The sequence below is a fragment of the Acanthamoeba castellanii genome (assembly GCF_000313135.1).
Source record: "Acanthamoeba castellanii str. Neff unplaced genomic scaffold scf7180000084442, whole genome shotgun sequence".
NCBI classification, from domain to species: Eukaryota; Discosea; order Longamoebia; family Acanthamoebidae; genus Acanthamoeba; species Acanthamoeba castellanii.
The window spans coordinates 1-26,226 of NW_004457589.1; the positions used below are offsets into that span (position 1 = coordinate 1).

Sequence of the window (26,226 nt, forward strand, 5' to 3'; positions counted from 1 at the left end):
AAGCGCAACGAAGAGGAGCAGCTCGACCTGCTGCTGCACACGCGCAGCCGATACCTCCCGCGCGAGCTCCGAGCCGCACCGCTCGAAACCAACACCTCTCTTGAGGGCGACGGGTTCATGATGGACATCGGTGCGTTTTGCACACGCACACGCACCACCGCACACGCACCACCGCACACGCACACGCACCACCGCACACGCACCACCGCACACGCAGTTGAGTAGAACGGTGCTTCCAACCTTTTTCCGTGTGCTCTGCGTGCAGAGACGCTTCTGAGCGGGGTGAGCGGGGTGCCTCCGCTTCAGTCGACCCTCCATTCCGTCGCCGCCGCGGGTATGCCCGCGGAGCTCACCAGAACCTCGGACTCCGCCGCCAAACGAAAGCGAGCGGACGATGGCCATGGTAACTCTACCAATCTTTGTGAGTGTCGTGTGCGTTGCATTGTGTCGTGTGTGCGTGTGCGTGTGCGTTGCATTGTGTCGTGTGTGCGTGTGCGTGTGCGTGTGTCGTGTGTGTGTGTCGTGTCCCGATCGTTAAGGGGTCTGTTGATTGGTCTGCAGGCAAGGACTCCAAGCAGCAGCAGAAGAAAATGAAAAAAGAAGAGACCACGGAGACCAAGAAGAAGAAGAAGACCGCCGGAGGCAAGGACTCGGAAGAGGAGAACGCCACGTCGTCGTCGTCGACGGAGCTCGACTTTGCCAATCTCATCAAGCACAAGCTGGTCGACCTCCGCAACTTCTGCCGAGAAAAAGGGATCGCTGTCCGCTCGCGAAACAAGCAGGGCTACGTCGACGCCATCGAGGCATGGCAGAAACAGCAGCCCAAACCATCGGGTACCACTACACGCACACGCACACGCACACGCACACGCACACGCACACGCACACGCACACGCACACGCACACGCACACGCACACGGTTCTGATTCGCTCGCGACTTTGTGCCTGCGCAGCGGCGGCCAAGCGCACAGAAGCGGCCAAGGCAGCGGCGACAGCAACGGCGGCAGCGCCACCCAGCGAAAAGCCGGCGGCGACGCAGGACAAGGGCAAGGAGAAGGTGGGAGACGCTGCGCCCACCACCAAGGCGGGTGAGGCGGAGGCCAACGGCGGCAAGCTGCCGCGACCACTCGACCGCATCACCCGCCTTGCCCTTCTCGAAGAGGAAGGAGCGGTACGCCGCCTCAACACCCACCAGTGGCGCGTTCATGGTCGTCACTCGTATCTCCTTCTTATGCGTGTCGTGTGCTGTGTCGTGTGTGTCGTTGTCGTGCGTGTCGTGTAGGAGGAGGACGAGGAGGAGCAGGAACGTAACAAGAGCCGAGTGTTGAACGAGGACGACGAGGAGGACGAAAACGACTACAACGAGCGATACGACAGCGAAGCCGAGGAGGAAGACGACGACGACGATGACAACGGTACCATCGCCCGCCTTCTCTCCGCTTTCGTTGTTCTTCTGTCTTTCTTTCTCTTTCTCTCTCTCCTGTACACATCCATACGCAAACTGACGCGTGTGCGCTGGTACCGCCAACAGAGCCGACGTTCTAGGCCCGCGCCCAAGCGAACCAAAGCGAAGACGTGGCGAGCGCACAAAGAGCGAACTCGCGCATAGAATTGAAATGCAGAGCACAGCACAACAACAGCAGCAGCAACGACGCAACGCGGTACCTACGGTCGGCTTAGGTGTCGGAGTTGATGGGGTGGTAGCCGGCGTTGAAGGCGTGGAGTCTCCTCCTGTAGAGCCAGACAGCGATGAGGCTCACGATGATGAGCGCCGTCAGGCCCAGGCCGAGACCGAGGCCCAGGAACAGGACGCTGCTGTCGTCGTCCTCCGGCTGGGCGGCGGGCGAGGGCGACGCCGAGTGCATGGTGGGCGAGGGCGATGCCGTGGTGTTGGCCGGGTGCGGCGAGGGCGACGCGGTCGCGTTGGTCGGATGGTGCGGCGACGGGCTGGCTGACGCGCCGACCGGCGAAGGCGACGCTGTCGTGTTGGCTGGGTGGTGCGGCGAAGGGCTGACGGAGGCGCTGGCCGGCGAGGGCGACGCTGAAGCGTTGACGGGGTGGTGAGGCGAAGGGCTGACGGACTCGGCGACGGGCGATGGGCTGGCCGGCGAGGGCGTGGCCGAAGTGTTGGCTGGGTGGTGCGGCGAAGGGCTGACGGAGGCGCTGACTGGCGAGGGCGACGCAGAAGCGTTGACTGGCTGGAGGGGCGATGGGCTGACCGACGGGTCGACAGGCGAAGGGCTGGCAGACGCGCTGACGGGCGAGGGCGTGGCGGAGGCGTTCTGGGGCGGGGGCATGACAGAGGGAGAGGGCGAGGCTGTCGAGTTCACCGAGGGCAGCGGCGACGGGGGCTCCTGACGCTGCAAAGACGAAGTCTCAGAGTCGGAGAGCCGCACACACGACACACAACACTCCACCGCACACGCTCACACCGCACACACGTAAAAAAAGGTACGCCCAACACAGAAATCTACTGATTTCAGAGGAGAGAGAAAGAGAGGTGGTACCTTGTGGATGGTCGCCGCGCTGGCCAAGCACACCGCCGCCACCAGCAACAGGGCGGAGAGCAGAGAGAACGAAATCCACTTCATGGTTCAAGTGTTGAGGGAGTGGTGAGGCGGTGTACACGGGCTCCGAACCAGGGTCGTCTTTCCGTGAGGGGGCAGAGAGAAAAGAGAGAAAGAGCTGAACACTTGTCCACCGTGGACTTGACTCCAGCAGCAGCCGCGTGGAGTTTGTTTCATTTACCATAAAGCGTAAAATTATAACGAAAAAGGAAAAATGAAATACTTGGTGAAAAAAGGAAAATGATGAAGGAGAGGAAGATGAAGGAGAAGAAGATTACAAAGTGCTGGCGTGTATTTGCCAAACAAGCGGTGAATATGATACGATGGAGAGAAAACCGGAAAAGGGGTTCTGGGCTTGGGCTGGCCCAACGAACCCAGAAGCCGGGACAAAACTGTTGAGGGAGGGAGAGAGAAGGGGGTTGTGGCCAGCCACCGCGGGACGTTGGGCGCGCAGAGCCTTTAGATGGGTCGGGTGTAGTTGATCGGGTAGAGGCCCACCTGGCCGTCATCCGTCGAACCATAGGCCCAGCCCTCGTACTCCTTGATGACGGTGATGATGGCGCCCTTCACCAGCACCAACCTATGGCCGGACAAACAAACAGACAAGACAAGACATCAGCAAAAGCAAAGAAGAGAAGAGAAGAGAAGAAGTGTGGCGCGCGTACCGCTGGGCGTCTCCGCCGCCATCGTAGTCGTACACGACCTCCACCTGCTTGTACTCTTCGGTCGGCTCGGCCGGCAGGTCCTGCTGCTGCTGCTGCTGGCCGTAGTCGGCGCCGCCGCCATAGGCCTGCTGCTGCTGGTCGTAGCCCTGCTGCTGCTGTTGCTGCTGCTGGCCGTAGTCGTAGGAGGCGGTAGCCGCAGCGGCCTGCACGGGCGCGGCGGCCTGTTGCCGGGCCGCACCGGCGGGCTGAGCCTGCTGGCCGGGCTGAGCGCGCGCCTGCGCCGGACGGGAACCCGCACGGATCACGCCCTCCGTGTCGTCGGCGATCAGCTTCTCGGGCACGAAGCCCTGCGGCACCACCGACGTGTCGACCTGGGTCGACTGGTTGAGGTCGATCTGTTGGTGGTGGTGGTGTCGGAATCGAACGTCAGTACATTACAATCGCTTGAGCACATGCGCGCGCGCGGGTGTCGAGAATGGCGTACCCGAGTCACATATTGCTTGGCGGCGAGGATCTGCTCCACATTAGGCGCCGACGTGCGCTTGTCGCCATACTGCGTGTCGTGCAACATCTGAAGAGAGAACAAGGAATGAGTACTCGTGCGCACACAGTGTTACGCACACGCCGCACACGCCGCACGCACGCACGCACGCACGCACGCACGCACGCACGCACGCACGCACGCACACACACAGAGAGAGAAGGTCGGAGCGGGTTACCTCGATGTACTTGTCGTCCTTGCCCTTGGCGGCGAGGAACATCTCGAGGTAGTTGGCGAACTCCTCCGACGGCGGGAAGGTCTGAAGGCAGCACCGCATGAGCTGCCAGCCCTTGGTCACCGACTGCGGCGACGGGTTCTCGGTCAGCTGCTTGATGATCTGGCAGTACACCTCGTTCCTGAGCTCCGGCGCCGCCAGGCACTGCTCCAGCAGGTCCTGCGCCAGCGCATTCGGGTACGGCAGCGGCCTAGTAACACAGACGCGCGCGCGAGTGAGTTCGCATTGAAGCTGAAGCGGGTGTGCGGCTGCTGGATTGGGTTTGATGTGTACCTGTCGCCCATGAAGCCGAGCACGTTCTTGAAGAGGCGGGTGGCGCTCTTGACGGCGAGCTGGTCCAGGGTGGTGAGCGAGGTGGGGATCGGGCTCTTGGTCCACTTGAACATGCCCAGCTTGAGGGCCTCCCTGCCCAGGAGCTTGGCCTTGGCAAAGTCCTCGGGCTTGCGCAGGCCGCCGAACTGCTCGAAGACGAACATCTTGCCGAACTGGCCGAAGAAGATCTCCTTGAGCTTGATGTTGAGTCGAATGGCCCTGGCCTGATCGCCCAGCCTGCAGCCAAGCAAGTTGAACGAACGTGTGAGTTTCCATGGGCGCCACATCGATGGCGCTGAGGCAACCGATTGTATTACCTGTTGGCAGTCTTGAGCTGCTCCTGGATGAACTTCTGCTCGTCGTTGGCCAGAACGTTCCTGACCTCGTCGATCTGCGCGGTCTTGAGGTTGATCTCTTGCGCGCCCTGTTCAACCGCCCCGAGCAATCACCAGTCAACAACCACAAAACAACAACAACAACAGCGATGATAGAGAGTGAAATGTATAAGTACCGCCCAGGCGCGCTCGAGGGGCTCCTTCTCCATGTAGTAGAGACCGACATCGGCGTCGTGGTTGATGACGTAGATGCGGTCCAGAAGCTGCTGGGCGGTGGGCACCTCCTCGCGGGTGTAGGCGAAGGAGGCGGCGTCGGCGAGGGCCGTCTCCAGCTGGGCCTGGTCGACGTTGGTGATACCCTCGCGCAGCAGGGCGCGCGCGTTGACGATCCTGTTCAACAGCTCGGCAGCTGCAACAGCAACACACCACCCGTCAGCATTCTTGTCATTGTCATGGTCATCGTTGTCGTAGTTCGTGCGGGGGTGGGCGTACCCTGCATCATCTCTGGTCGGTCGGTGATGCGCAGGGAGTCAGCCTGCTGGACGCCGTAGTCGAGCATCTCCTGGTCGTGGTCCTGGATGGCCTGCACCACCTTCTCGATCAGGTCGTTCACGGCCGTGTTGTGCGACAGCTCCTCGTAGGCCTCGTCTGTACGACGACACCGCACGACCGGTCAGCACAGCCGAAGTTGAAACATACGCTCGGCGTGCGTGCGTGCGTGCCAAAGGCGGGCGAGGGGTGCGTACCGATCTCGGTCTTGGTCGACTGGGACATGCTGTTCTTGTTGAGGGTGGTGGTGGCCTTCTTCAGGGTCATGGACAGCGACTCGTAGTCGTCGGCGGCCAGGTGCTGTCGCACCTCGACGATGACCTTGGCCTCGTCAAGGGTGAGCCGGCCCTGCTCGGTGCGGAAGCCGAAGGACTCGGCGGCGTAGATGGCCGACCCGAGCGTGTGGGCGTCGATCGCGGCGTGGTCCCACGTCGTCTCGCTCGTGCGCATGGCCATGCCGACGGCCAGCGCGTTGAGGAGCTCCGCCACCAGCTCCTCCTCTCTGTAGATACGCTGCAGCTCCTGCCGGCCGGCCGCCAGCGTCGGCTCGCTCTCCTCGAGTCCGATCTGCTCGGCCCTCGCGATCGCCGCCTCGAGGTCGACGCGCACGGCGCCATCCACGGCCTGCTTGAGCTGCTCCCTGGTCTCAACGCGCTGGGCGATCATGTACTTGATCTGCTGACCGGTCTCCACGAGCGGGGTCGAGTAGTTGATGCTCTCGGCTTCGGTGAGCACCGCGCACAGCTGGGCGTAGAGCGGCTCCACTTGCAGGTAGGTCTGATGATAAATACCGATACAGACGAGTGAGCCGTGTGTGTGCGCGCGCGCGCGTATGCGTGCGTGCGTGTACCTTGTGGTTGGGCGGGGCTCCGATGTAGTCAGTGAGCTTCTTGGTGATTTCCATCTCCTTCAAGATGACGCTCCTGAGCTCCTTGCAGTCGCGGATGAGCTTCATGTCGAACTCGATGTCCTTGGCGGCATCGATGGCCTGCTCCAGCACGCTGAGCGAGCGCGACTTGATGGCGTTGAGCAGCACCGGCTTGATGGCGCGCATCCTCTTGTAAAGGCGCCTGGCGAACATCCGCCGCACGCCGGCCTGAATCTGGATGGTGACTCGCTCCACCGCAATGTTGCGCTGCAGCTCGAGACCCCGCTGCTCCGGCGCTCTGTACAGCACCCTCGTCTTACCCACTGCACACCAACCGCACCCCAGTGAGTTTCCAACACCACACACACACACACACACACACCCCGACGTTCGTACCCTGAACCTTGGACCAGTCGCCCTTCATGCTCTTGAGGAGGAGGTCGCAGTTCTGCTTCAGGTTGGGGCCGTATCTCTTGTGGATGTCCTTGACGAGGAAACCATACCGCTTGAGGAAGTTCTCGTGCGAGTAGCGGAACGGGTAACCGGTCTGACGGATGCGGACGGCCTCGAACACACCGGCGTAGCGGAGCTGCTGCAGCGACATGAAGCCGTGGAAGAGATCGGCCTGCTTCTCCGAGTTGGGCTTGATGCACCTGTGGCGACGACATAGCTAATGCATTAGCACACGACACACAAACAAGGCTGAAGACACGACACGACACGCGACACGCGACACACGCATGGAGAAGAGCTAGACCTGATGTAGTGGGGCTCGGTGGCGTTGAGGGCGGTCATGAGGCTGTCGAGTTGCTTCCTGAACTGACCACCGAGGGTCACCTTGGAGGTCTTCTGGTCGCCCTCCGAGGGCGGGAAGAGGACGTTCATCAGCTTCTGCTTGCTGCTCTCCGAAAGGACCAGCAGATCCTTCTGCAGGGTGTCCTTGTTCTTCTCGAGCATGCCTGGCGACGCGATATCGACGAGCCTTGTTAGCTGTGGTGTGCTAGCACAAGAATGTGGGAGGGAAGATGTACCTGTGGAGTCGTAGATGACGTCACCGGCGTAGTGCTTGATGATGAAGTCGGTCCTGCTGGTCCTCACCTCCTCGTAGTTGGCGTGCTTCTTGCCGCCGTGGGTCTGGTTGGCCTTGATGAAGAAGGTGGCGTCGCTGGACTTGGGGATGGAGATCTGCTCATCGAGGACGAGCATGAGGCCCTGCGGCTGCTTCTTCTCGATCAGGTCCAGCACCGGCTGGTTGTCGATGAAGGTGATGTGCTCGTATTTGACCTCCTCGGACTGGTACAGCTTCTCCTCGAGCTTGAACGTGTACTGGTTGAAGTGCTGCTGCAGCTTCTCGTTGGTGAAGTTGATGCAGAGCTGCTCGAAGCTGTTCTTGTCGAAGATCTCGAAACCGAAGATGTCGAGCACACCGATGGTGGTGGTCTTGGCGCCCTTTTGCGGCTCCATCGACTCGTTAATCTTCTTCACGAGCCAATCGAACAGCTTGGAATAGATGGCCTGTGGAGAAAGGTGGTGTTAGCAATCAGCTCTGCGTTGCGCTGCGCTGCGTTGCGCTTACCTTGGCCAGGGCGTTGGTCGCGTCGGTGGCCTGGACGGGCGTGAGAGGAATGCGGGTGGGATCGCAGCCCTTGATCTCCATCAGCTTGCTGGTCACGTTCTGCTCCAGGGTGGCCGGATCCACCTTGAGCAGCGTCGCGACGATCTTCACCTCCTCCCTGTTGGCCACGGTGGAGGTCTCCACGTTCTTGCCCTGGCCCGACACGAACTCGAAGTTGCCCAAGTGCAAGATGGCCGAGATCAGCTCCATGCAGTTGTTGATGTCGTCTTCCGAGAACCTGTCACAGTACACAAGTGTTGGTTAGCAAGTCGAGATGATTGAAGTGATGAGGACTGCACGCGTACCCGAGCTTGCCCATGGCAAAGAACACTTCCTCGAATTCCTTGACGTCGTCGACTCCCTCGACGTCAATGCAGCCCGACTGGCTGAGGAACTTGAAGGATTCGGGCGGGCCGGAGACGAACCACCTCCGCCTCTGCTCCGCGGTGGCGCCCTTGACCAGCTGGTAGAAGATGTGGAAGTTACGCTCGCCCTTGATCTGGTACACGACGCGCGACTTCTCGAGCAGATAGTTGATCGTCGAGGCACCGCAGATGGAGCCCTTCTGATCGAAGTGGATCTCCACCCACTTACCGAAACGCGAGGAGTTGTTGTTGCGCAGCGTTTTGGCGTTACCTGATCGATGTGAAGAAGAGGAGGCATGAGGCCATGTACGAAGATAGAATGTGGAATGTGATGACGCATACCGAACGATTCGAGAATGGGATTGGCGAGCAGAATGTTCTGTTCCACTCCATTGGTCGAGCCAGCCAACTCGGCGAAGTAGGTCAAGCACTGCTTGGTGCACTCGGTCTTACCAGCGCCAGACTCGCCGGAGATCAAGATGGACTGCGCGCCATACACGCATCGTTGTCAACATTCGATCATCTGAGCTTCACGCGCAGAGCCAGGCAGGCGAAGTGGTGTGGTATGCACCTGATTCATACGATTGTCGATCATGGCCCTGTAGGCGTCATCGGCGATGTTGTAGGTGTGCGGAGGCATTTCCTTGGTACCCTTGTGCATGTACTGGTCCATCACCGTGGGGGTGTACAGCGGCAGACGCTTGAAGGGATTCACAGAGATCAAGATCGTACCAATGTTGGTCTGCACACCGCGAGGAGGAAGGCAATCGATTAAAAATCAACAAAAAAGAAAATAATAAATTTAATATAATTTAATTTATGAGAAATTAATTAATATTTGAAATAGAATGACAATCAATCGCGCAAAAGAAGCCCGGTAACCGATGAAGGGGAGGCGTACATAGATTTGATCGTTCTTGAACCTCTTCCTCAAGTTGTGGACGATCATAGCCTCGTTAATGTCGTCCATTTGCACGAGATCGTCCACACTCTTGTCCAGTACAGACTTGGCGACCTTGGCCAGCTGTGAGGGCGCACACGCCACGCTCAAGGACTGGTGTGTTGTGCATGACACCACGCAAAGGCCATGAGTGAGTGAGCGAGCACAACCAAAAAGCAGAGAGCCGTAATCAACGTTGTGATAATCCGCGCTACTCAAAATGAATCAAGGGCTCCTCACCTCGCCCTCTTCGGTCTGGCAGTAGGAGGTGCCACCGTAGTCCTCTTGAATGAACTTGCCTGTGATGTAGCCATGGACAGGGTGGGGAATCCACACGAACTCAGCCTGAGGGCATTTTAATGATAGAAATTGGCGATTAGCAAAAAAAACAAAAAATGCATGAGAATGCGCTCGACTTGGGCAGGCAACGGGGATGAGGGGAAGGGAGCTGGAAGAAGGGAGGCTTACGTTGTAATCATGGCTCTGCAAAGAGCTGGGAGGGTCCCAAGATGTCTCTCCCGACACTTCATTGTAGTAGTAGGCGTTGCCCTCAGCAGTGAAGTACTGCTTCCAACCATCTACTGACGCCATCTTATGAGCTGCGCTTGATTTTGGTTCGGTTGCCGGGTGGGCTCTATGTGTCCTAGTGTACAGGAAAAGATCTTGTGTGCTCTCAAATCTAGATTGGCTGCAGATTTCTAATCGTTCGTTGGCACCAACGCAGAAGAAGATGAGCAGAGATTGAAGATGAGAGAAGAGCTGCCGTGATGATTGTCAATCGTGTGTGGCGTTCGCTGTTGTGGCGGCGAGTTTAGTGGTAGGACGCAGGCCAGTTGGTGTCCAGGTACCGGAGTCATAACTAGCCAACCCGAACTATCGTAACGACGGTGAAGAAGTGGTGGCCGATTGGTCCGTACAACACACGCCCAAGAACCACCAAACCAAACACCGCTGCCTCTGTGCGACATCGCGCAGCAGCCGCATGTGTGGGTCGCCCGAAGAAAGTTGTGGTGCATACCAGCTATGATCTGGGACGGGTCCTGCACGGAGCAGGTACCACAATCCCACCACACACCAAGCAGCCCTTTCCAGCTCAGCTTTCGAGCGTTGCCGAGGGTGCCGCTGAATTAAAAGTGAAAAAGAGAAAATAGACGAAATATATCATTGGTTTCTTTTAATTTTTGCGACGATCACCACAAGCACGGTTGCCCGCAGCAGAGAGCGTCGGTCGCACCACAACACAACAGCACCGACGACCGTTACGGTCTCCGCGAGAAGCTGTTGTCAGTGTCCGCTGAAAAACCAAACACCCCACAACGCGCGGAGAAGGCGTGTGTGCGACGAACGAACGCGAAAGGCCGACTGCAGCGCGCAAGATGGAGGGAGGGAATGGAAAGGACAACCAGGAGGAGTTCGAGTTGGCTCGGGCCAACTTTGAAAAGACGTCGTCCGTCCTCGAGAAGCTCATCAAATCCATCGCCAAAATCTCTGACTCATTCAAGGGTTCGCAAAGCTTAATCCCCCCTTGCGCGATTGATCCCCCCCCGGCTCATACCACACGTGCCCTGTGCGCAGTGTCGATGTGGGCCGTGATCGACCTGTCGGAAGTGATGAAAGAATTCCTTGGGGCCGGTCCCTCCATCGAGCTCGAGGACTCCATGAACGAATACATGGTTCCTTCCTTCCCTTTGCGCTGCACTTTTGTCTCGGCAGCAACAATCTTTTTGAGCGTCGCTCTTCGCTCTTTTTGGCTGTCGCTTTCGTTCTCTTCTTCGCTTTCGCGTTCGCTTTCTCTCAATTTTTTTCATGCACACCTCACTTGCGGGCTTCTTTTGCGGTCCGCGACTTCGACTTGCTCACCCCTGCGCTTCACTTCATGTGACACAGAAAGAGGTCGCCGATCAGGTGAACAGCATGAATGTGTTCTACGAACAGCACAAGGCGTTTCGAGTGCGTGTCTCCTCGCTGCCCCTATCCTTTCTTCGCCGTACAGGATCCCATTCATCCGCCTCACACCCACAACACACAGACGAAGATCGAGCACCGCGAGAAGCTCAACCAACAAAACAAAACCGCTAGCAACGCCAATGGAGTGAAGGTGACACCCGCCTTCTTAATCGAGCGTGGCGAAGCGGCTCTCTCACAATCAATTGATGTTTGTTATGTGTGCGGCATATAGACTCGTGCGGCGCTGGACGAGTTCGACAAGCAGCTGAAGGACGACTTGGTGAGCCACCACTACTCCCGATACCGGCGAGTCGCTCCTGAGCTTCACAAGGTTTGCTCCAATACGTGCCTTGAGGTGCAAACCAGGAGGGGCGTCGAGTTGACGCCGCCTCTCTCTCTCTCTCTCTCGCACTCTCTCCAGTATGTCCAAACGCAGATGAAGCTCTTCAGCCGCATGAACGAAAGCCTGAGCGGAATGAGCGAGTTCTTGGCGAAGAAGTGCAGAGGTGAGGAGGACTTGGATTGGTACGGCGCTCCATACATTCTCTGCATGTTTGGCATTCCTAGCTCACCCGTATTGCCCCACCTACAGGACGGTGGGCAGGAATTCGCTCAAGAAGAGCTCGCGGCGAGACAAGAGCCTGGGAAACTCCGGCGGCGCGGTGCCCACCACCTCGCTATCGTCCTCGCGCTCGGCCACGTCTCACTCCCCGCCGACGCCCTCGTCGCCCGTGCCTCCGCCTCGTGTGCGCCCGGGGACCGTGAGCGCCCGCGACCCGCCGCCCGTTCCGCCCAAGAACCGGTCGGCGACGACGGCCAGCCGCAGCCACATCGGTGGCAAGACGGCCACCGTCCCGTCGTCGCTCGCGAAGATCTACCGTCGGTCGGTGTCGCAGCAGAACCTGGTGAACAAGAAGCTGAGCGAGCTCGGCGACGACGAGCCAGACAAGGAGGAGCGATCACACTCGGTGGACGACGGCGAGAAAATCGGCGACCTCCGCAGCATGCTCGTAGACTCTGGCGTCTCTTCTTTGTCAAGTGCGTACCCATTGATGGTCGTGTGTGTCGTGTGTGATCGTCATCACTTACCGTCATCATCTTCATGCAGGCTCAGAGAAGAAAGTGACAATTCCTGCACCCTCATATCCGCGTCCTCAAGGCGTCGCGCCTCCTCCATCGCGGCCCGTCTCCACACAAGGTTCGCAACTTCTCCCACATAGGAGACCGTAACGTTTTCGTGAGACTCGCCAGCCACCAACTCAGTATGCTGACTCGCTCACTTCCCATTCGCAGTGACCAAGGAGGACGTTGAGGCCGAGCGCAAGAAGGACCCGACCAAGTTCAGGCGGCAACCGCCGCCGCCCGGTGGCCCGAGGGGTCCTCCCACCTCCGGTCCCTTCGGCCTCCCCTCTTCGCCTTCGCTCTCTTCGAGTCTCATCTCCTCGGTCGCCATTCCCTCGCTATCCGGCACGGCATCGGCCCAGTCGTCGGAGGAGCACGGCGGCGGCTCGCCGCCGGTGTCCGCCTCTCCGCCGCCCATTCCGTCGGCGCTCAACAAACCAAAGAACACGCTCTCGCACGCCCTGGCAAGTTCAGCTGATTCCGATTGGGCGCTCCAGCCTAGGTTCGTCCCCCAATCCACTGTCGCTTTCGTTCTTCTGGCCTGGCCTCACACCACCCGTGTGACTGTGCAGAAAGGCCAAGGGCACTACCGGAGTGCAGCCCACGGTGGTGGCCGAGAGGCGGCAGTACTGGAAGTCCTTGGACGGCAGGCCCACCCTCTAGACCCGCCGCTTTGTTTCTTTCTCACCTCTGCGCGGTCCTTTCCTCTCAATATTCGTTCTATTGTATTCGTAACCCCCTCCTCCTCCCAATTCTTTCTCTCTTTCCTCTCTTCGCTGGCAGTGCTTGTGTGGGTGGCGAGGCCCGTGGACGCGTGCTGCATGTTTACATGTATGCTTTTCATTTTCATATATATAAAGTGATTATTAACAGCATCTTCGTCGTTGCGCGTGTGCGCGCGACACTCCCTCTCTGTACATTCGTCTTCAAGAAGGTGGCCAGACTCGTTCGTTCGTTGGTTCTTCTAGTGGCGCGCGACGTGCCTGCTGGAGCGGCGACGAGCTCCCTCGTGGCTGAGCGAGTCGTAGACCGAGTTCTTGTCGAGCAGGATCGTGGCGCCGCCGCCGCAGTGCTCGTTGTTCTGGAGCTCGACGGGCACGAGCCAGTTGGGCACGCCCTGGGCGCGACGCTCGGCCTCGGAGGCGAAGAGCAGGTCGGCGTGCTTGCGGTACTCCTCGTTGGGCTCGCTGAACTCGAGGCGGATGTAGTCAGGCGTCAGCTCGACGTGGCGGAGGGCCGACCGCTCGTTCGAGTTGAAGAAGATGTTGCGGTACAGGTCGCGGCTCACCGGGGCCAGGCCCACCCCCTCGCTCTTCTTGCCCGCTGCACGCTTTCGGTCGCGCTGGGGCTGGTCGTGGGTGATCAGCTTTTCTCGCAGGAAGCCGAGGGTGTTGGTGTTGACGGCGCCGAGGAAGGTCGAGAAGGAGGAGCGCTGCTGCGAGGCCAGCAGGGACGCGGCACGAGATGAAGACGTCGCTAGGTTGCCCATCGAGCTGGAGCGGGCAAGCGAAGCAGTCGGCACTCGTTGCATTGTTGTGTGTAGTGAAGAAAAAAAGATGTGTTGTAGTTGATGTGGAAGGAAGATGGAGAAGAGTCGAAGTGGAAGGTTGTAGTGTGGGGTGGTGTGTGCTAAACGAAAGTTGCAAAGATTCGAGTTGTAAAGAGTGCAATAGCGGAGCTGGATGTGTTGCTGAGTGAAGTTTCAATGGGTGTGGGTTGGGCAGCCGATGGTTGGTGTTGACTTCCTTCCAAGCTCGGTGTGTACGTGTGAGGTCGCGTGCAGTTGGGACGAGTCCGTGGGTGAGAGTGCTGAGAGTGCGGTGAGGTGGGTGGATGGAAGAACAGAAAGGACAATCGGTTGGGGGTCCAGTCGCGGTGGCGCCTCCCCATAAATACCTGCCGCCTGACACACATCACAGCGCCTCTTCCACACCACTTCCTGAAGGAGGTTTGGGCCAACTCCGATCCCAAGTTATGGGATTTCCCAAGTCCAGGCCATCCCAGGCATCACTGACCGTCTCCTCCGCCCTCCTTTCCTTGATCAGTTCTCCTTCTGCCGCCCACACCTGGCGAGTGGGCTCCGCTTGGGCTATTCCGCAGACAGCGGACCGTTCCGTGGTGGCGATGGCGCATTCTTGGGATAAGATGGCAGAGTGTGACCACACTTGCAAGTGCCACACATTCCTGTGTGCGCCTCCGGACGTTGCCAGAGAGGCCAAGCTGTTGGTGCTCACAGCGCACCCTCCTCACAGATGTTGCTTGCCCTTGTACAGCTTTCTTGTGCAGCTTCAGAGCCGGCATGTGCACAGTTTAAGCCAATACAATTCATAGCAACCACCATGATTGAAGAGTGTGAACAGCCAGTTAGTCGAAGGGGTGTGGTGGCAGGATGAAGGCTGGTCATTTCGGAGTCTGCTGGTTGCACAGGGGAGTTTCAGACCAGGATCTGAAATTTCAATTTTCATAACAGCTACTCCGTGCTGGCCAACCGCGTCGTTTGTACAACGCGAGGCGAGGCAGCAGAGAAGCGAAGCCAGCGAGGCGCGAGCTAGCCGTTCATCAAACGAGGGTAGAGGACGCGTTAGTTGAAAAGAACGACGCGAAGAAAGGGAACCTCTTCATCGTTTTTCATTCTTCGTTCGCGTAGAGAGGAGAAAGAAAAAGGAGGAAAAAGAGGGCCTAGAGAAAACGAGACCTACAATCTGTCAACCAGCCTCGCCATCCTTACCCTTCCTCTTAATCTTTTTCCTTTCTCCCTCCTCCCCTTCTCTGCCCATTCCTCGGCCGATTAGATTGACTTCAGCAGTCAATTAATTACTTCATCGAGAACCCTCAATTTCATTCGACGTCGTCGTTGTCGAAGGCAAAGACAATGGCAGACCAAACAACGAAAGGAGGCCAGCAGCGACTGAAAATCGTGTGCATTGGCGAAGCTCGCACGTCCTACAAATCGGAAATCTTGCGGCGCTACCTGCGCACCAATGCGGCCCTCAAGCAAAAGCTCTTCACCGCCGAGGTCGGCGCGTCTGCGACGGCGGCTGCACCGACGCTCACCAATACGACCGATCCGCACAAGAACGTGGTCTTCGAAGGCGACGTGGCGGCGGCAGAGGGGAGTGCCAAGGCCGTCTCCGTGGCGGTCGAGATCGTCGATGCCGCACCAGAAGATCACAACCGTCTGTTTGCCTACCCCAGGACCGACCTCTTCCTCATCTTCTTCTCCATCGACGACCACGAAGCCCAGAAGCACCTTCTCACCCGCGTACGTAGGATCTCACCCTATCATTATTCTTGTGTTTTCTGTTTTCTGTTTTTACAATTGATAATGCGAAGATTATTTCCTTACTTTTAAATCAAAATAATCAAGTATGTGCTTGCAAGCACATTTTCAAGATATATTACATTGCTTCTATATTGCTATTGATTTGACGTTGCGTTTTTTTCAATTTTAACTTGGTGCTCTACCCCTATAGTGGATTCCCGAGCTGTCGCAGCACTGTCCTGGCACTCCCTACGGCCTCGTGTGCACGAGCACAGTCCTGCGCACCGCGCGCTCCAATCACATGACCCTCGTTCAGGTGCGTTCTTTCTCTCCCATCCATGCACCTCTGCACCCGCGCGTCGACCCAACACAATTACTCACTTGTAACGTGCACAGGGCAAGGAATTGGCCAAGAAGCTGAAGGCCCACCGATACTGGGAGCTCGGCTACGGCGCCAAGCGCAGGGCGATGACACTCACGCCGCAGATGATCGCGCAGCACCAGCAGCAGCAACAGGCGGAGGGCGAGGAGCCCGATGGAGGCGTGGAGGCGACCAAGGACGAGAAGGCGCTCGATGAGGAGATCCGCGTGCTCTTCGCCGAAGCGACGGCGTCGGTGGCGTTCCCGTCGTCGAAGGAGGCCAAGGACCTCAACAAGCGCAAGAAGATGATGGAGAAGGTGAAGAACGAAGTGTCGACGGCCGTGAGCGAGGGCAAGACGGAGATCTCCTTCCGCAAGCGCGGACTGGACAACACCCACGTCCCCAAGAACATGGGCAAGTACATGAAGGAGGTCAAGAAGCTGGTGCTGAGCGACAACAAGCTCTTCTTCTTCCCGATGGCCGTGCTCGACATGGTCAACCTCCACACGCTCGAGCTCAAGAACAACGCGCTCACGCACCTCCCCAAGGAGATCACCCGCCTCACCAACCTCAAGAAGTTCGACCTCGAGAACAACCAGCTCACCTCCCTGCCAGGTTTCTCCCTCCCTCACCAATCGCGCACAGTCTTCGGAGACTGACCGCTGAGCGCGCGCGTGTGTGTGTGTCCAACTAGGCGAGATGGGCAGCATGACGCAGCTGGAGGAGCTGAAGCTCAAGGGCAACTTCCTCGACGGCTTCCTGCCGCCGGAGGCATTGGGCAACATGACCCGCGGCATCCTCGCCTACCTGAGGGATCTGCACAAGGGCGCCGAGCGCTGCTACCGGATGAAGCTGATGTTCGTGGGCAAGGAGGCCGCGGGCAAGTCCTCCCTCTCCTACTACCTCATGAACAACAAGCGCATCGAAAAGGCCCCGCTCTCCACCGACGGCATCGACATCAACAACTGGGACATCCCCGTCCCCGAGTTTGCCACCGAGTTTGCCGGTTCGTTCTCTCTTTCTCTCTCTCTCTTCTCTCTTTCAGTGTCGCTTATCGCTTTCGTTCTTTTTGTCTGCAGAAATCGCGGACAAGCTGATGAAGGACAACTGGGGCAACAAGCCCGTCACCTTTGCCGTGTGGGATTTTGCCGGCCAGGAGGTCTACTACAGCACTCATCAGTTCTACCTGTCTCGGCGGTCGCTCTACCTCTGCGTCTTCGATCTCACCGATCCCGACATCACCTCTGGTACCCCTCCTCTCTCCCTGGGCTTCGTTCTTTCGCGACGAATGGTTAGTCGCTTACCTTTTGCCTTCGCTCTTCTGCAGGCAACTTCCATCGCGTGTCGTATTGGCTGCAGAGCATCAACGCCAAGGCCAAGGGCGCCCCGATCATCTGCGTCGGCACCAAGCAGGACCTGTGCTCGCCCTCGCAGATCAACGAGACCTTCCTCAAGATGCAGGACCAGTTCTCCAGTTTCGGTGTCAAGGAGTTCATGCCCGTTAGCTGCATCTCCGGCAAGGGCATCAAGGAGCTCAAGATGGTCATCATGAAGGCCGCCCTCAAGCAGCGGACCATGGGAGAGCAGATCCCCAAGATCTATCTCGAGCTGGAGAGGATGGTCGAGCGCAAGAGGGTCGAGCTGGCCTACCTGAAGAAGCCGCCCACCGTCTACTTCGAGGAGTTCCGGGTCATGGCCATGAACATTCCCAAGCTCGAAGACGAGGTAGGCACACATGCAGCTACTAACACATGCACCGCACGCATCACGCGCACCATCGTCGCTGCGACTCACACTTATCTTTCCTTCGCCTTTTACAGGAGGAGTTGATTCGTGCCATGGAGTTCTTGAACGAGCTGGGTTCGCTCGTGTACTTCCGCAAGGCCGGCCTCTCCGACATCGTCATCCTGGACCCGAGGTGGCTCACCGAAGTGATGGTACATTGTAGCGCCGCGCCCGTGCGTTGTCTGCTAGAGGAGAGCCCAGGACCCTGGGCTAACCTCTTCAATTTTCGTGTTGCCGCCTCACCCTTCAGGCCACGGTGGTGTCTTCGAAGACGATGCTCGAGAAGGGCATCCTTCAACACAAGTTCCTCTTCAACCACATCTGGAAGGGCGACCAATATCCCGCCTACCTCCACCCTCACCTCCTCCTGCTCCTTGGTGCGTACATGGTTTGATCTTTATTATTATTATTCTTGTTATTACAATTATTGCCGATTATTACTTATTCACAAATACGACCAAATGTTGAAAATTAATTGATGTTTGTCTTTGGTTGTGCAGAGAAATTCCAGATCACGTTCCGCCTGCGACGGAAGCGTATCGTGTTGCGTGCGGTGGAGGACGTCACCGGCCGCACCCAGAACCAGCTCTCGTTCAAGGTGGGCGACAAGATCATGCTCCTCGAGAAGCCCAAGGTCGGCCGCTGGTGGAAGGGCATGCACAACGGACAGACCGGCTACTTCCAGGCCAACCACGTGGAGGACACCGGCCAGCCGCCCGAGTTCACCCTCGAGGACGAGTCGCTGGTGCCGTGCCTGCTCACGCCCGAGCCCCCGCCCGGCCTCCTCGAGAAGGAATGGCCCCTGGCCGACGAGACGGCGCCGCTGCAGATCGGCCGCGTGTGGCGCTTCAGCTTCCTTCCGCTGCCCTTCTTCCCCCAGGTCATCGTTCGCCTGCTCCACAGCGGCGAGAGTCGGTTCGTGCTAGCTCCTCATCATCATCATCATCATCATCATCATCATCATCATCATCATCATCATCATCATCATCATCATATTTGCTGTGACTCACCACGCACACGCGCGCCGCGCAGGTTGCACTGGAAGCATGGCATGGTGGTGGAGAACATTCGAGGTGATGCGTGGAGCTTGATTCAGGTGGACCACGGCCAGGGCACCCTCTCCGTCCACGTCCGATCGGCCAGCCCGACGGCCCTCCAAGGTACGCCGCTCATCTCAGTGCGGCTGCGGTGGTCGGTGGACGTTATTGTTGATGCATTGTATGTTATGAATCTTAGACATGATCTCGTCGGTCGAGGAGGAAGTGGACATCCTGCGCGATTGGTTTGGCGTCACCTTCACCGAAATCAAGGTCCCATGCACCCACTGCATCAGGGAGAAAAAGGTACCTACCCTTCTTGCTTGCCCACTTCTTTTCTGCGCCTCCGAGTAGATGGGCTAACCTACGCTCTCTCTATACTCCTTTAGAAGGACGTATATTTATTCACCCTCGATGAGTGCGAGTTGGCGTCGGCCGAGGACAGGAAAGTGCTCATCTGTCAGAGCGTACGTTCATTCTCGAGAGATGAGAGCTGCAAGCTAATGGGTTTGAGTGATCGACCATACACTTGAACTCACCAACTCGCCAAACTCGTACAGGGCGTCATTGGTCGAATTGAGGTGCCGCTGACCGAGATCGTGCCCGACATCGCCATGGCGCAGTACAAGAAGGTCGCCTTCTCGAAAATCGAAATGGGTCCAGTCATCGGCCAGGGTAACTCTCGCTGACCGAAATTCTTTCCCCCCTTCCCGCGGTCTTGTTCCGTTGACCGCTCACTTGCCCATCCTCGCTACGACACACACACACACACCACAACACACCGTACTAGGTGCCTATGCGGATGTATATAAGGCCACGTACGATGGCAAGACGGTGGCTGTAAAGAAACTCAACAACGCCAAGGGCTTCAAGGAATTCCGCGCGGAGGTCAAGTTCATGAGCGTGGTGGATCACCCTAACATTGTGCTCCTCAAGGGCATCTGCCTCAACCCACCCTGTATCATAACCGAATTCATGGAGCTCGGTACGGACCCGACACCAGCTCACCAGCTGGCACCAGCACTGAACTTTTTTTATTTTCATTTTCATTCAGGAAACCTCCACTCGTACCTGGACGACGCGAACAACAAGCTGACGTGGCAGCAGAGCATCAAGATCGCCGAGGATGTGGCCAAGGGCATGCACTTCCTCCACTCCCAGTCCCCCGCGCGAATCCACCGCGACCTCAAGTCCCCCAACATCCTGGTACGTCGCCCGCAGTCCTCATTTCGCGTTTCGTTCTTTGTCATCTGGGTTCTCTCTGACCTGTTCTTACGGATCTCCTTCTTTCTTTCGATCGCAACAGCTTTGCCTGGACAGCGAAGGCCGCATCATGGCGAAGGTGGCCGATTTCGGTACGGCGCGCTCGCTGGCACCCACCATTGCCGGCCGCACGGTCGACAACCCCATCTGGCTCGCGCCCGAGGTCATGCGAAACGAGGAATACACTGAAAAGGTACCCTCTCTCTATAGTGTCATTCACTTTCCTGGCGTCTCAAGCCATCAGAATTGCTGACTGCTGCAAATGTCTCAGGCGGACGTGTACTCGTACGGTATCATCCTGTACGAGATCTACACGCGCAAGTTCCCGTTCGGCAAGAAGACCCGCTTCCAGATCGAGCTCGAGGTCGTCGACGGCAAGCGGCCGGACCTCCCCGACGATTGCCCGCCGTTCTACATGTGCGCGGCTCTCTTCTGTGTGTGTGTGTGTGTGTGTGTGCGTGTGTGTGTGTGTGTCATACTCAAGCTCGATCACACAGGGACCTGACGACATCGTGTTGGTCGGGCATCCCGTCGGAGCGGCCGGCCTTCCAGACGGTGCTGGAGAAGCTCAAGTCGTCCCTGCCCGTGACCTATCGCGCCCTCGCGCCGTTCAGTGCCGAGACGCCGATCAGCGTGCGCGTGGACGTGGGCGACGTGGTCTACCTCGAGCCCGACAGGAAGAAGCCTCTCAGCAGCGCCGACGTCATCAGCGTCAAGTGCACCCACCGCGCGCAGACCATCTTCCTCCCCTCGGACTTCCTGCAGACCCACTGCGAGTGTGTGCCCTTCGAGGACTACTTCTTCAACACCTACCAGCAGCTGCAGACCGCCCCGCTGGTGCGGACGTCGTCGGCGACTATGCCCTCGTCCCCACTGTCGTCTACCTCCTCGCCCATCTCCTCGCTGAACTCGAGCACCGACAAGAGCAGGTACACATATCACATTCTATATATGCTCTATATTTCTATGTTGTGTCTATATGTCTATATGTACAGCAGCATAGCAGTATGTACGGTATCCAGGCAAGCTTCGGATTCTATCCAGGTCTATATATCCGTATATACATCGATCTATATATATATAGGTGTCGCCTGAGTGGCTCATCACTTGAACGCCGGCATGGGCCACAGTCCGCTGCTGCCCTCGGCGTCGGTCTCGCTCCCGCCACCGCTCGTGCTGCCGCCACTCGGCAGCATGAACACGACCGACGGCGCGGTGGAGCTCTTGCTGAGCCCGCTGTCGAACACCGGCGAGCGGAGCGTGAGCTTCATCACCAGCGCCGGGCCGATCCTCCTCGGCAAGAAGGCCGCCGCGGTCCTCCTCTCGCCTCGCGTACTCCACTACGAGCGAGTCGAGCGCATCACCGCCGAACGCGAGCGGAGCGGCGGCTCCGCTGGCGGCCTCTTCGGCCTCCACAAGATGGAGCAGGACAAGAGGTACACCATGAGCGCATACGCGTGCGGCTATCCATCCATAAGCCGACTAACCACTGACCCACTGCTAATTTTCTCTCCCTCTTCTCGAGCGTGTGTGAGTGATTGCGTGCGTGCGGGAGTGGTGGTGTCTCATCATTTTATAAGAGCTATATTTTATTAAGATAAATATTGCTCGCATGCTGCCTACTGACGTGGACTTGTCCGGGTGACAGCAGGTCGGCGTCGTACCGGCTGATGCAGAAGAACAACATCCCCAAGAAGCCGGAGGACAAGGATCGTGAAGGGCGCGAGCGCGAGCTCAAGGAGGAGCAGGACGACGAGACCAAGTCGCGCCTCGACGACGTGTCCGAGGAGACCATTCTCGCCGAGTACGGCTTCCACCGGATCATCGACGAAGAGGAACAGGTACCAGCGCTGCCCCCTCTCAAGCATTCTTGACATTCTTGTGCAGCTGGGCTCATGTGTCTTGTGGCGCGTGACAGCCGAACACGATACTGCCCCACTTTGCCAAGCGGCTGGACAACAACCCGACGCTGCTCAACCCGCACGAGGTGTTGATCGCGGTGCAGCTCATCTTCCTGCCGGAGCGCAACCTCGTTCTGTCGCTCAAGAAGCAGGGCGCCGACAACCTCGGCCAGGGAATCACCAAGGCCATCACCGAATCGGGCAAGATCTGCGCTCCGCCCGGCGAGGACGCCAAAGAGAGGTCAGTCTCCGTTTTCGTTTTTCGTTTTTGTATTTGTTTTCGTTCGTGTGCTGACGACGTCTGTTATTTTTGTGCAGAGGGTGGTTGGTCGGAACGGTGCAGCAGATCGGTGCTGCGCTCCAGGGCAAGCTCGACATCAAGGAGGGCGACAGAGTCATCCCGATCTACTCGCTCTCGTCCATTCCCATCAAGCTCACCTCCATCGACAACGTCATGGGTACGCACGCAGCACGCGAGTGTGCGAACACAATCGTGCAGTGGCTCATCACCACCTCCGGGGGGTTCTGTGTGGCGTGACCACAGGCGAGCGGTTCATTTTTGCCAAGGGCACCGCCGTGGCTTTCGCGCGCTCCACGTTCGCGCTGCCCCCGCCCGAGTTCGAGATGGACGTGGCCGCCGTGGCGGTCGACGTCGCTTCGTGTCTCTCCCAGATCGAGCGTGCTGCCACGACGGGCACCATGGTGATCATCGGACTGGGCAAGCTGGGCCTCACGGCTCTGTGCTTCCTCCGCAAGGTGGTCCCCGCGGCCAGGATCATCGCCATCGACAAGGACGACGCCCGTCTTGATGCCGCTCGCGCCCTCAAGAAGGCCGACATTGTGCAGAAGATGTACGATATCAATCACCTCGTGCGTGTGCTGCGCGTGCTGCGCGTCAGGCTCATCGTTTTGTGAACGAACGTGTGTCGAACAGAAACGCGCGGAACTCGGCCGAGGTGCTGTCCTTCGTGCGACAGTCGAGCAGGGGCGGAGCCGACGTCGTGCTCCACTGCACCAGGGCCGTGGGCCTCGAGTCGTCCGCCATCCTCTCGGCCAAGCGGGGCGGCTCGGTGCTCTTCTGCCGGCAGAACGCCGACCCCGGCCGAGTGTCGCTCCTGGCGCCCAGCAACGACGTCAGCCTCGTGACCACTGGTACTCACCCTGACCTCTCCCCCTTAGCCTCTCTTGCTTCGACTGATGATGATTGTTGTTGTTGTGTTGCACGGAAGGTGGAGCGGTGTCGAACGCTCACGTGCAACGCGTGTTTGAGCTGCTGCGAGCGGAGATGGAGCTGCGAAAGCACTTCATCGCCTATGCCCGTTCCACAGTCGTCAAATGAGCTCGGCCGGCCGGCACCGACCAGCTCCCCTCCAAAGAGATTGATCTCTTTTCCTTGTCCCTGTCTCAATATTTAATGCAACGTTACCCCCAAGCTTCCTGATTTATTTATTTATTTTAATCAGAAAGAGCAAGATGGAAACCAAGCCTCAATTCATTGGTAACGCCTCTCATCTTCACAGAATTTTGTACTCGCGAAGCGTGAGGCACTGACAAAACTCGGCTGTGGAGCAGATATTGGTGCCAATCTAACTGGTACGAATAAAATCGTGAATCTTGATTATAATTCTGCGCAGCATGATTTGATAGACTGGCTCTGCTCGCAGATGAATCCTTTCGTGGCCACTACAACGGCAAGCAGTACCATCCAGATGACTTCGAGGCCGTACGGCGCCTTCCCGCCACAGCAGTTCAGCTCTTCGCCGCATGCATCACTCTGAGGTGTGGTTGCCGTGGCACAGGTGCTCGGGCGAGCCTGGGAAGCAGGTGTGGAGCGGGTGATGGTCACCGCTGGCCGGCTGCAGGAAGTCAAAGAGGCCCTGCAGCTCGTCGACAAGCACGGTACGGAACACATCAACAATCACCGCACACACGCCACACACGTGCGGCACCAACACTTGCACATCTGACATGATTGTACAGATCGACTTTACACGACTGTGGGCGTGCACCCGACGCGCTGCGATGAGTTCGAGGCGTGGGAAGGCGGCGCGGAGGACTACCTCCAGCAGCTCCTGGCGCTTGCTCTCCCCGAGGGGAAGCCGCACCCCAAGATCGTCGCCGTGGGCGAATTCGGACTCGGTACGCGCAGTGCAATCGATGTGCGACGCGCATGTTTTTTGACTCTTCGCGAGCTCTCGCCGTAGACTACGACCGGCTGCAGTTCTGCTCCAAGGAAACGCAGCTCAAGTACTTCGAGGCTCAGTTCGAGCTGGTGGAGAAGACCGGCCTGCCGCTCTTCCTGCACATGCGCAACGCTTGCGATGACTTTATCGAAGTCGTGAAGCGGAACCGCCACAAGTTCTCGTACGCGCAACTACATCCACATCAGCAGCCTCGGCTCTACAGTCATGCTCTCTCTCGCCGCTCACAAAATCGCGCGCTGATGTGCAGGAATGGTGTGGTCCACTCGTTCACTGGCACGATGGAGGAGATGCAGGCCCTAGTGGCGTTGGATCTCTTCATCGGCATTAACGGTTGTTCGCTCAAGGTACAAGCCTGCGAGCGGGTGGTGTGGGCTATGTGCGTGTGCCGCGCTCTCTCACCCAGATGAACTCCACGCAGACCAAGGAGAACCTGGACGTGGTTTGCGCCATCCCCGAAGACCGAATAATGATCGAAACAGGTGCACAGCCTCCTCCCTCGTATTCATGCACCCGGCCTCAACAGCTCAACCACACGCTTGTGCTGACGATCCGTGCCCGAACGGCACCACCTCAGATGCGCCCTACTGCGACATCCGAAACACGCACGCCGGCGCAAAGCTGGTGAGCACCAAGTGGCCGAGCGTGGTACTTGCTTCCGTCTCACTGGTGTTCAGGCAAGGCAGTCTCTTACGCCCTGAATTGCAATTCAGGACCGGAAGAAACACGACACCAACAAGATGGTGAAGGGACGCAACGAACCCTGTGCAGTCAGGTGCGTGATTGTGCCGGTCTGCGCTTTGGTGTGGGTCGACCCACAGGGCGTCACTCACGTTTCGTGTGGCGACTATCCTAGACAGGTGATGGAGGTCGTGGCTGGCGCGCGAGGCGTAGGGTTGGAGGAGCTGGCTGCCAAGATCCACACCAACACCAGGCGCGTGTTCTTTCCCTGAACGAACCAACCAAGAACTGATCTGTTAGCCCAAAGTCCCAATCCATCAGCTGCCACGGGAGTGGTTGCAGACCACATACCAAAAGAGTTCTCGTTGTGAACCAGAAATAGTTCGGAATTTGTTTCACTAAAAATTAAGAAACAAAAAATCAAGAATCAAAACAAATCGAACCTACACTGATGGAGAAAGGAGACAGGAACAAGAGGGTTCGAGCGGGAGGAGGATCTGCAGCCCCCAGAGGGCGGGGTGGTGGAAAGGCTAAAAGCGTTTACGTCGCTTCCGTTCCTTCCACGTCCTCTACGTCTTCGTCCTCTACTCGAGAGATTACCGCTAAGTCTTCAGCCACGGCGTTCGGCGTGGGTCGCCAGGTGGTCTTGGCCACCACCGACACCGGCGTGGGTACTCTTCGCTCCACTTATATTTATTTTATGGTTTATTTTCTCATTTTCTCCTTTCTCATTTTTATTAAATAGATGCCTACGAGCTGAGGCAGAGTCCTCCGGTCCTGCTCTCCGATGAGCTCGTGCGCCAGTTCATCGTCGAGGGCTATCTCATGCTCCAGCCCTCGGCCCTCCCCGCCAGCTTCCACAACAACCTCTACGCCCGGGTACTGCTTTGCGAGCCAACCGTGTGCTGTGCTTGAGGTCCCACCTTCTTCCCTGACTTACACCCCTCTTGCTCCCCCCAACCAATGGTGGTCGCCAGGTGGATGCCCTCAACTCCAAATGGAAGGACAATGTGGGCAACAACATCCTGCCCACGATCCCCGAGCTGGATCTCGTCTTCGAGGATCCCACAGTGCGAGGTCCGGCCAACGACGTTCGCTTGCTATCATCACCAGCGCCAATCCTCACTCTTACTTTCTCTGGGGTATCCAGGCGCGCTACAGAGCGTGTTGGGTCAGGGCTACATGATGCACGCACACAGGCATTGCCACGACCGGTATGTGAGCTCCCCGCTCCCTCGTTTCGTAGACGCCATTCTTGCTTGACTGTAGCGGTCGTTCGGTGTGACAAAGGCGCCCCGGATCGCGAGCCCAAGATTGGCACAAGGACAGCTACTGGGGCTTCAACACGATACGACACCACTACCCGCGGTTCGTCTTTTATTCCGCCAAGCACGTAGATGTCTTGCTGGGATGATTCAAGCTAACGAGACGACTCTCACGCAGGTGGGTCATGGCCATGTACTACCCCCAGGACACAACCATGAGCATGGGTCCGACGGGCCTGTTGCCAGGTAACACTCGTTCTCACTCGTCCGATCTGCTCCTTGCCATCTTTTGGATGCGTGCCGCAGTCAGCTCACCTCCACTCGGTTTACCCTGGTACTCGCGCAGGCACGCAGTACAACTCGTTGCCTGTTGAAAAGAATCGCCACCTCAAGTCGAGCGAGATTCCAG

The 26,226-nt window shown here is 58.0% G+C and overlaps 8 protein-coding genes across 8 annotated transcripts; 5 read left to right on the forward strand and 3 right to left on the reverse strand.

Moving 5' to 3' along the window:
- Nucleotides 1-266: 266 nt before the first annotated feature.
- On the forward strand, nucleotides 267-1,505 carry ACA1_024360 (uncharacterized protein; the record flags this gene model as incomplete). Its single annotated transcript, XM_004345311.1, has 4 exons — nucleotides 267-291; nucleotides 562-834; nucleotides 954-1,171; nucleotides 1,283-1,505. Coding segments are annotated over 4 exons (739 nt in total), but the record flags the coding sequence as incomplete, so codon positions are not given.
- A 171-nt stretch (nucleotides 1,506-1,676) lies between these two features.
- Nucleotides 1,677-2,591, reverse strand: ACA1_024370 (uncharacterized protein; the record flags this gene model as incomplete). The annotated part of the gene is made up of 2 exons (XM_004345312.1): nucleotides 1,677-2,360; nucleotides 2,508-2,591. The coding sequence occupies 2 exons, from the start codon at nucleotides 2,589-2,591 to the stop codon at nucleotides 1,677-1,679; spliced, it is 768 nt and encodes a 255-aa protein (XP_004345362.1).
- Nucleotides 2,592-3,026: 435 nt separating this feature from the next.
- On the reverse strand, nucleotides 3,027-9,583 carry ACA1_024380 (myosin1, putative; the record flags this gene model as incomplete). The annotated part of the gene is made up of 21 exons (XM_004345313.1): nucleotides 3,027-3,147; nucleotides 3,233-3,627; nucleotides 3,717-3,785; nucleotides 3,952-4,198; nucleotides 4,282-4,557; nucleotides 4,638-4,744; nucleotides 4,832-5,064; nucleotides 5,148-5,303; nucleotides 5,402-5,981; nucleotides 6,055-6,395; nucleotides 6,469-6,725; nucleotides 6,830-7,031; nucleotides 7,104-7,587; nucleotides 7,649-7,747; nucleotides 7,772-7,925; nucleotides 7,993-8,323; nucleotides 8,395-8,536; nucleotides 8,624-8,794; nucleotides 8,954-9,076; nucleotides 9,233-9,337; nucleotides 9,461-9,583. 21 exons carry the CDS (start codon nucleotides 9,581-9,583, stop codon nucleotides 3,027-3,029), a joined length of 4,716 nt encoding a protein of 1,571 aa, XP_004345363.1.
- Nucleotides 9,584-10,368: 785 nt separating this feature from the next.
- On the forward strand, nucleotides 10,369-12,724 carry ACA1_024390 (uncharacterized protein; the record flags this gene model as incomplete). Its single annotated transcript, XM_004345314.1, has 10 exons — nucleotides 10,369-10,495; nucleotides 10,568-10,665; nucleotides 10,880-10,942; nucleotides 10,986-11,090; nucleotides 11,172-11,270; nucleotides 11,361-11,445; nucleotides 11,507-11,977; nucleotides 12,048-12,137; nucleotides 12,233-12,563; nucleotides 12,634-12,724. 10 exons carry the CDS (start codon nucleotides 10,369-10,371, stop codon nucleotides 12,722-12,724), a joined length of 1,560 nt encoding a protein of 519 aa, XP_004345364.1.
- Nucleotides 12,725-13,025: 301 nt separating this feature from the next.
- Nucleotides 13,026-13,592, reverse strand: ACA1_024400 (uncharacterized protein; the record flags this gene model as incomplete). Its single annotated transcript, XM_004345315.1, has 1 exon — nucleotides 13,026-13,592. One exon carries the CDS (start codon nucleotides 13,590-13,592, stop codon nucleotides 13,026-13,028), a length of 567 nt encoding a protein of 188 aa, XP_004345365.1.
- Nucleotides 13,593-14,933: 1,341 nt separating this feature from the next.
- Nucleotides 14,934-23,009, forward strand: ACA1_024410 (serine/threonineprotein kinase; the record flags this gene model as incomplete). The annotated part of the gene is made up of 25 exons (XM_004345316.1): nucleotides 14,934-15,323; nucleotides 15,535-15,639; nucleotides 15,720-16,299; nucleotides 16,379-16,690; nucleotides 16,764-16,931; nucleotides 17,012-17,409; nucleotides 17,505-17,621; nucleotides 17,720-17,846; nucleotides 17,970-18,384; nucleotides 18,502-18,629; nucleotides 18,706-18,812; nucleotides 18,896-18,973; nucleotides 19,067-19,181; nucleotides 19,297-19,491; nucleotides 19,561-19,712; nucleotides 19,813-19,962; nucleotides 20,041-20,186; nucleotides 20,267-20,698; nucleotides 20,900-21,205; nucleotides 21,421-21,610; nucleotides 21,688-21,911; nucleotides 21,989-22,128; nucleotides 22,215-22,540; nucleotides 22,570-22,822; nucleotides 22,900-23,009. 25 exons carry the CDS (start codon nucleotides 14,934-14,936, stop codon nucleotides 23,007-23,009), a joined length of 5,664 nt encoding a protein of 1,887 aa, XP_004345366.1.
- Nucleotides 23,010-23,140: 131 nt separating this feature from the next.
- On the forward strand, nucleotides 23,141-24,824 carry ACA1_024420 (TatD DNase domain containing 1, putative; the record flags this gene model as incomplete). Its single annotated transcript, XM_004345317.1, has 10 exons — nucleotides 23,141-23,168; nucleotides 23,243-23,263; nucleotides 23,335-23,393; nucleotides 23,470-23,569; nucleotides 23,651-23,809; nucleotides 23,875-24,034; nucleotides 24,122-24,218; nucleotides 24,278-24,353; nucleotides 24,449-24,519; nucleotides 24,693-24,824. Coding segments are annotated over 10 exons (903 nt in total), but the record flags the coding sequence as incomplete, so codon positions are not given.
- A 179-nt stretch (nucleotides 24,825-25,003) lies between these two features.
- Nucleotides 25,004-25,966, forward strand: ACA1_024430 (uncharacterized protein; the record flags this gene model as incomplete). Its single annotated transcript, XM_004345318.1, has 5 exons — nucleotides 25,004-25,223; nucleotides 25,298-25,431; nucleotides 25,530-25,629; nucleotides 25,703-25,766; nucleotides 25,843-25,966. 5 exons carry the CDS (start codon nucleotides 25,004-25,006, stop codon nucleotides 25,964-25,966), a joined length of 642 nt encoding a protein of 213 aa, XP_004345368.1.
- Nucleotides 25,967-26,226: the final 260 nt, after the last annotated feature.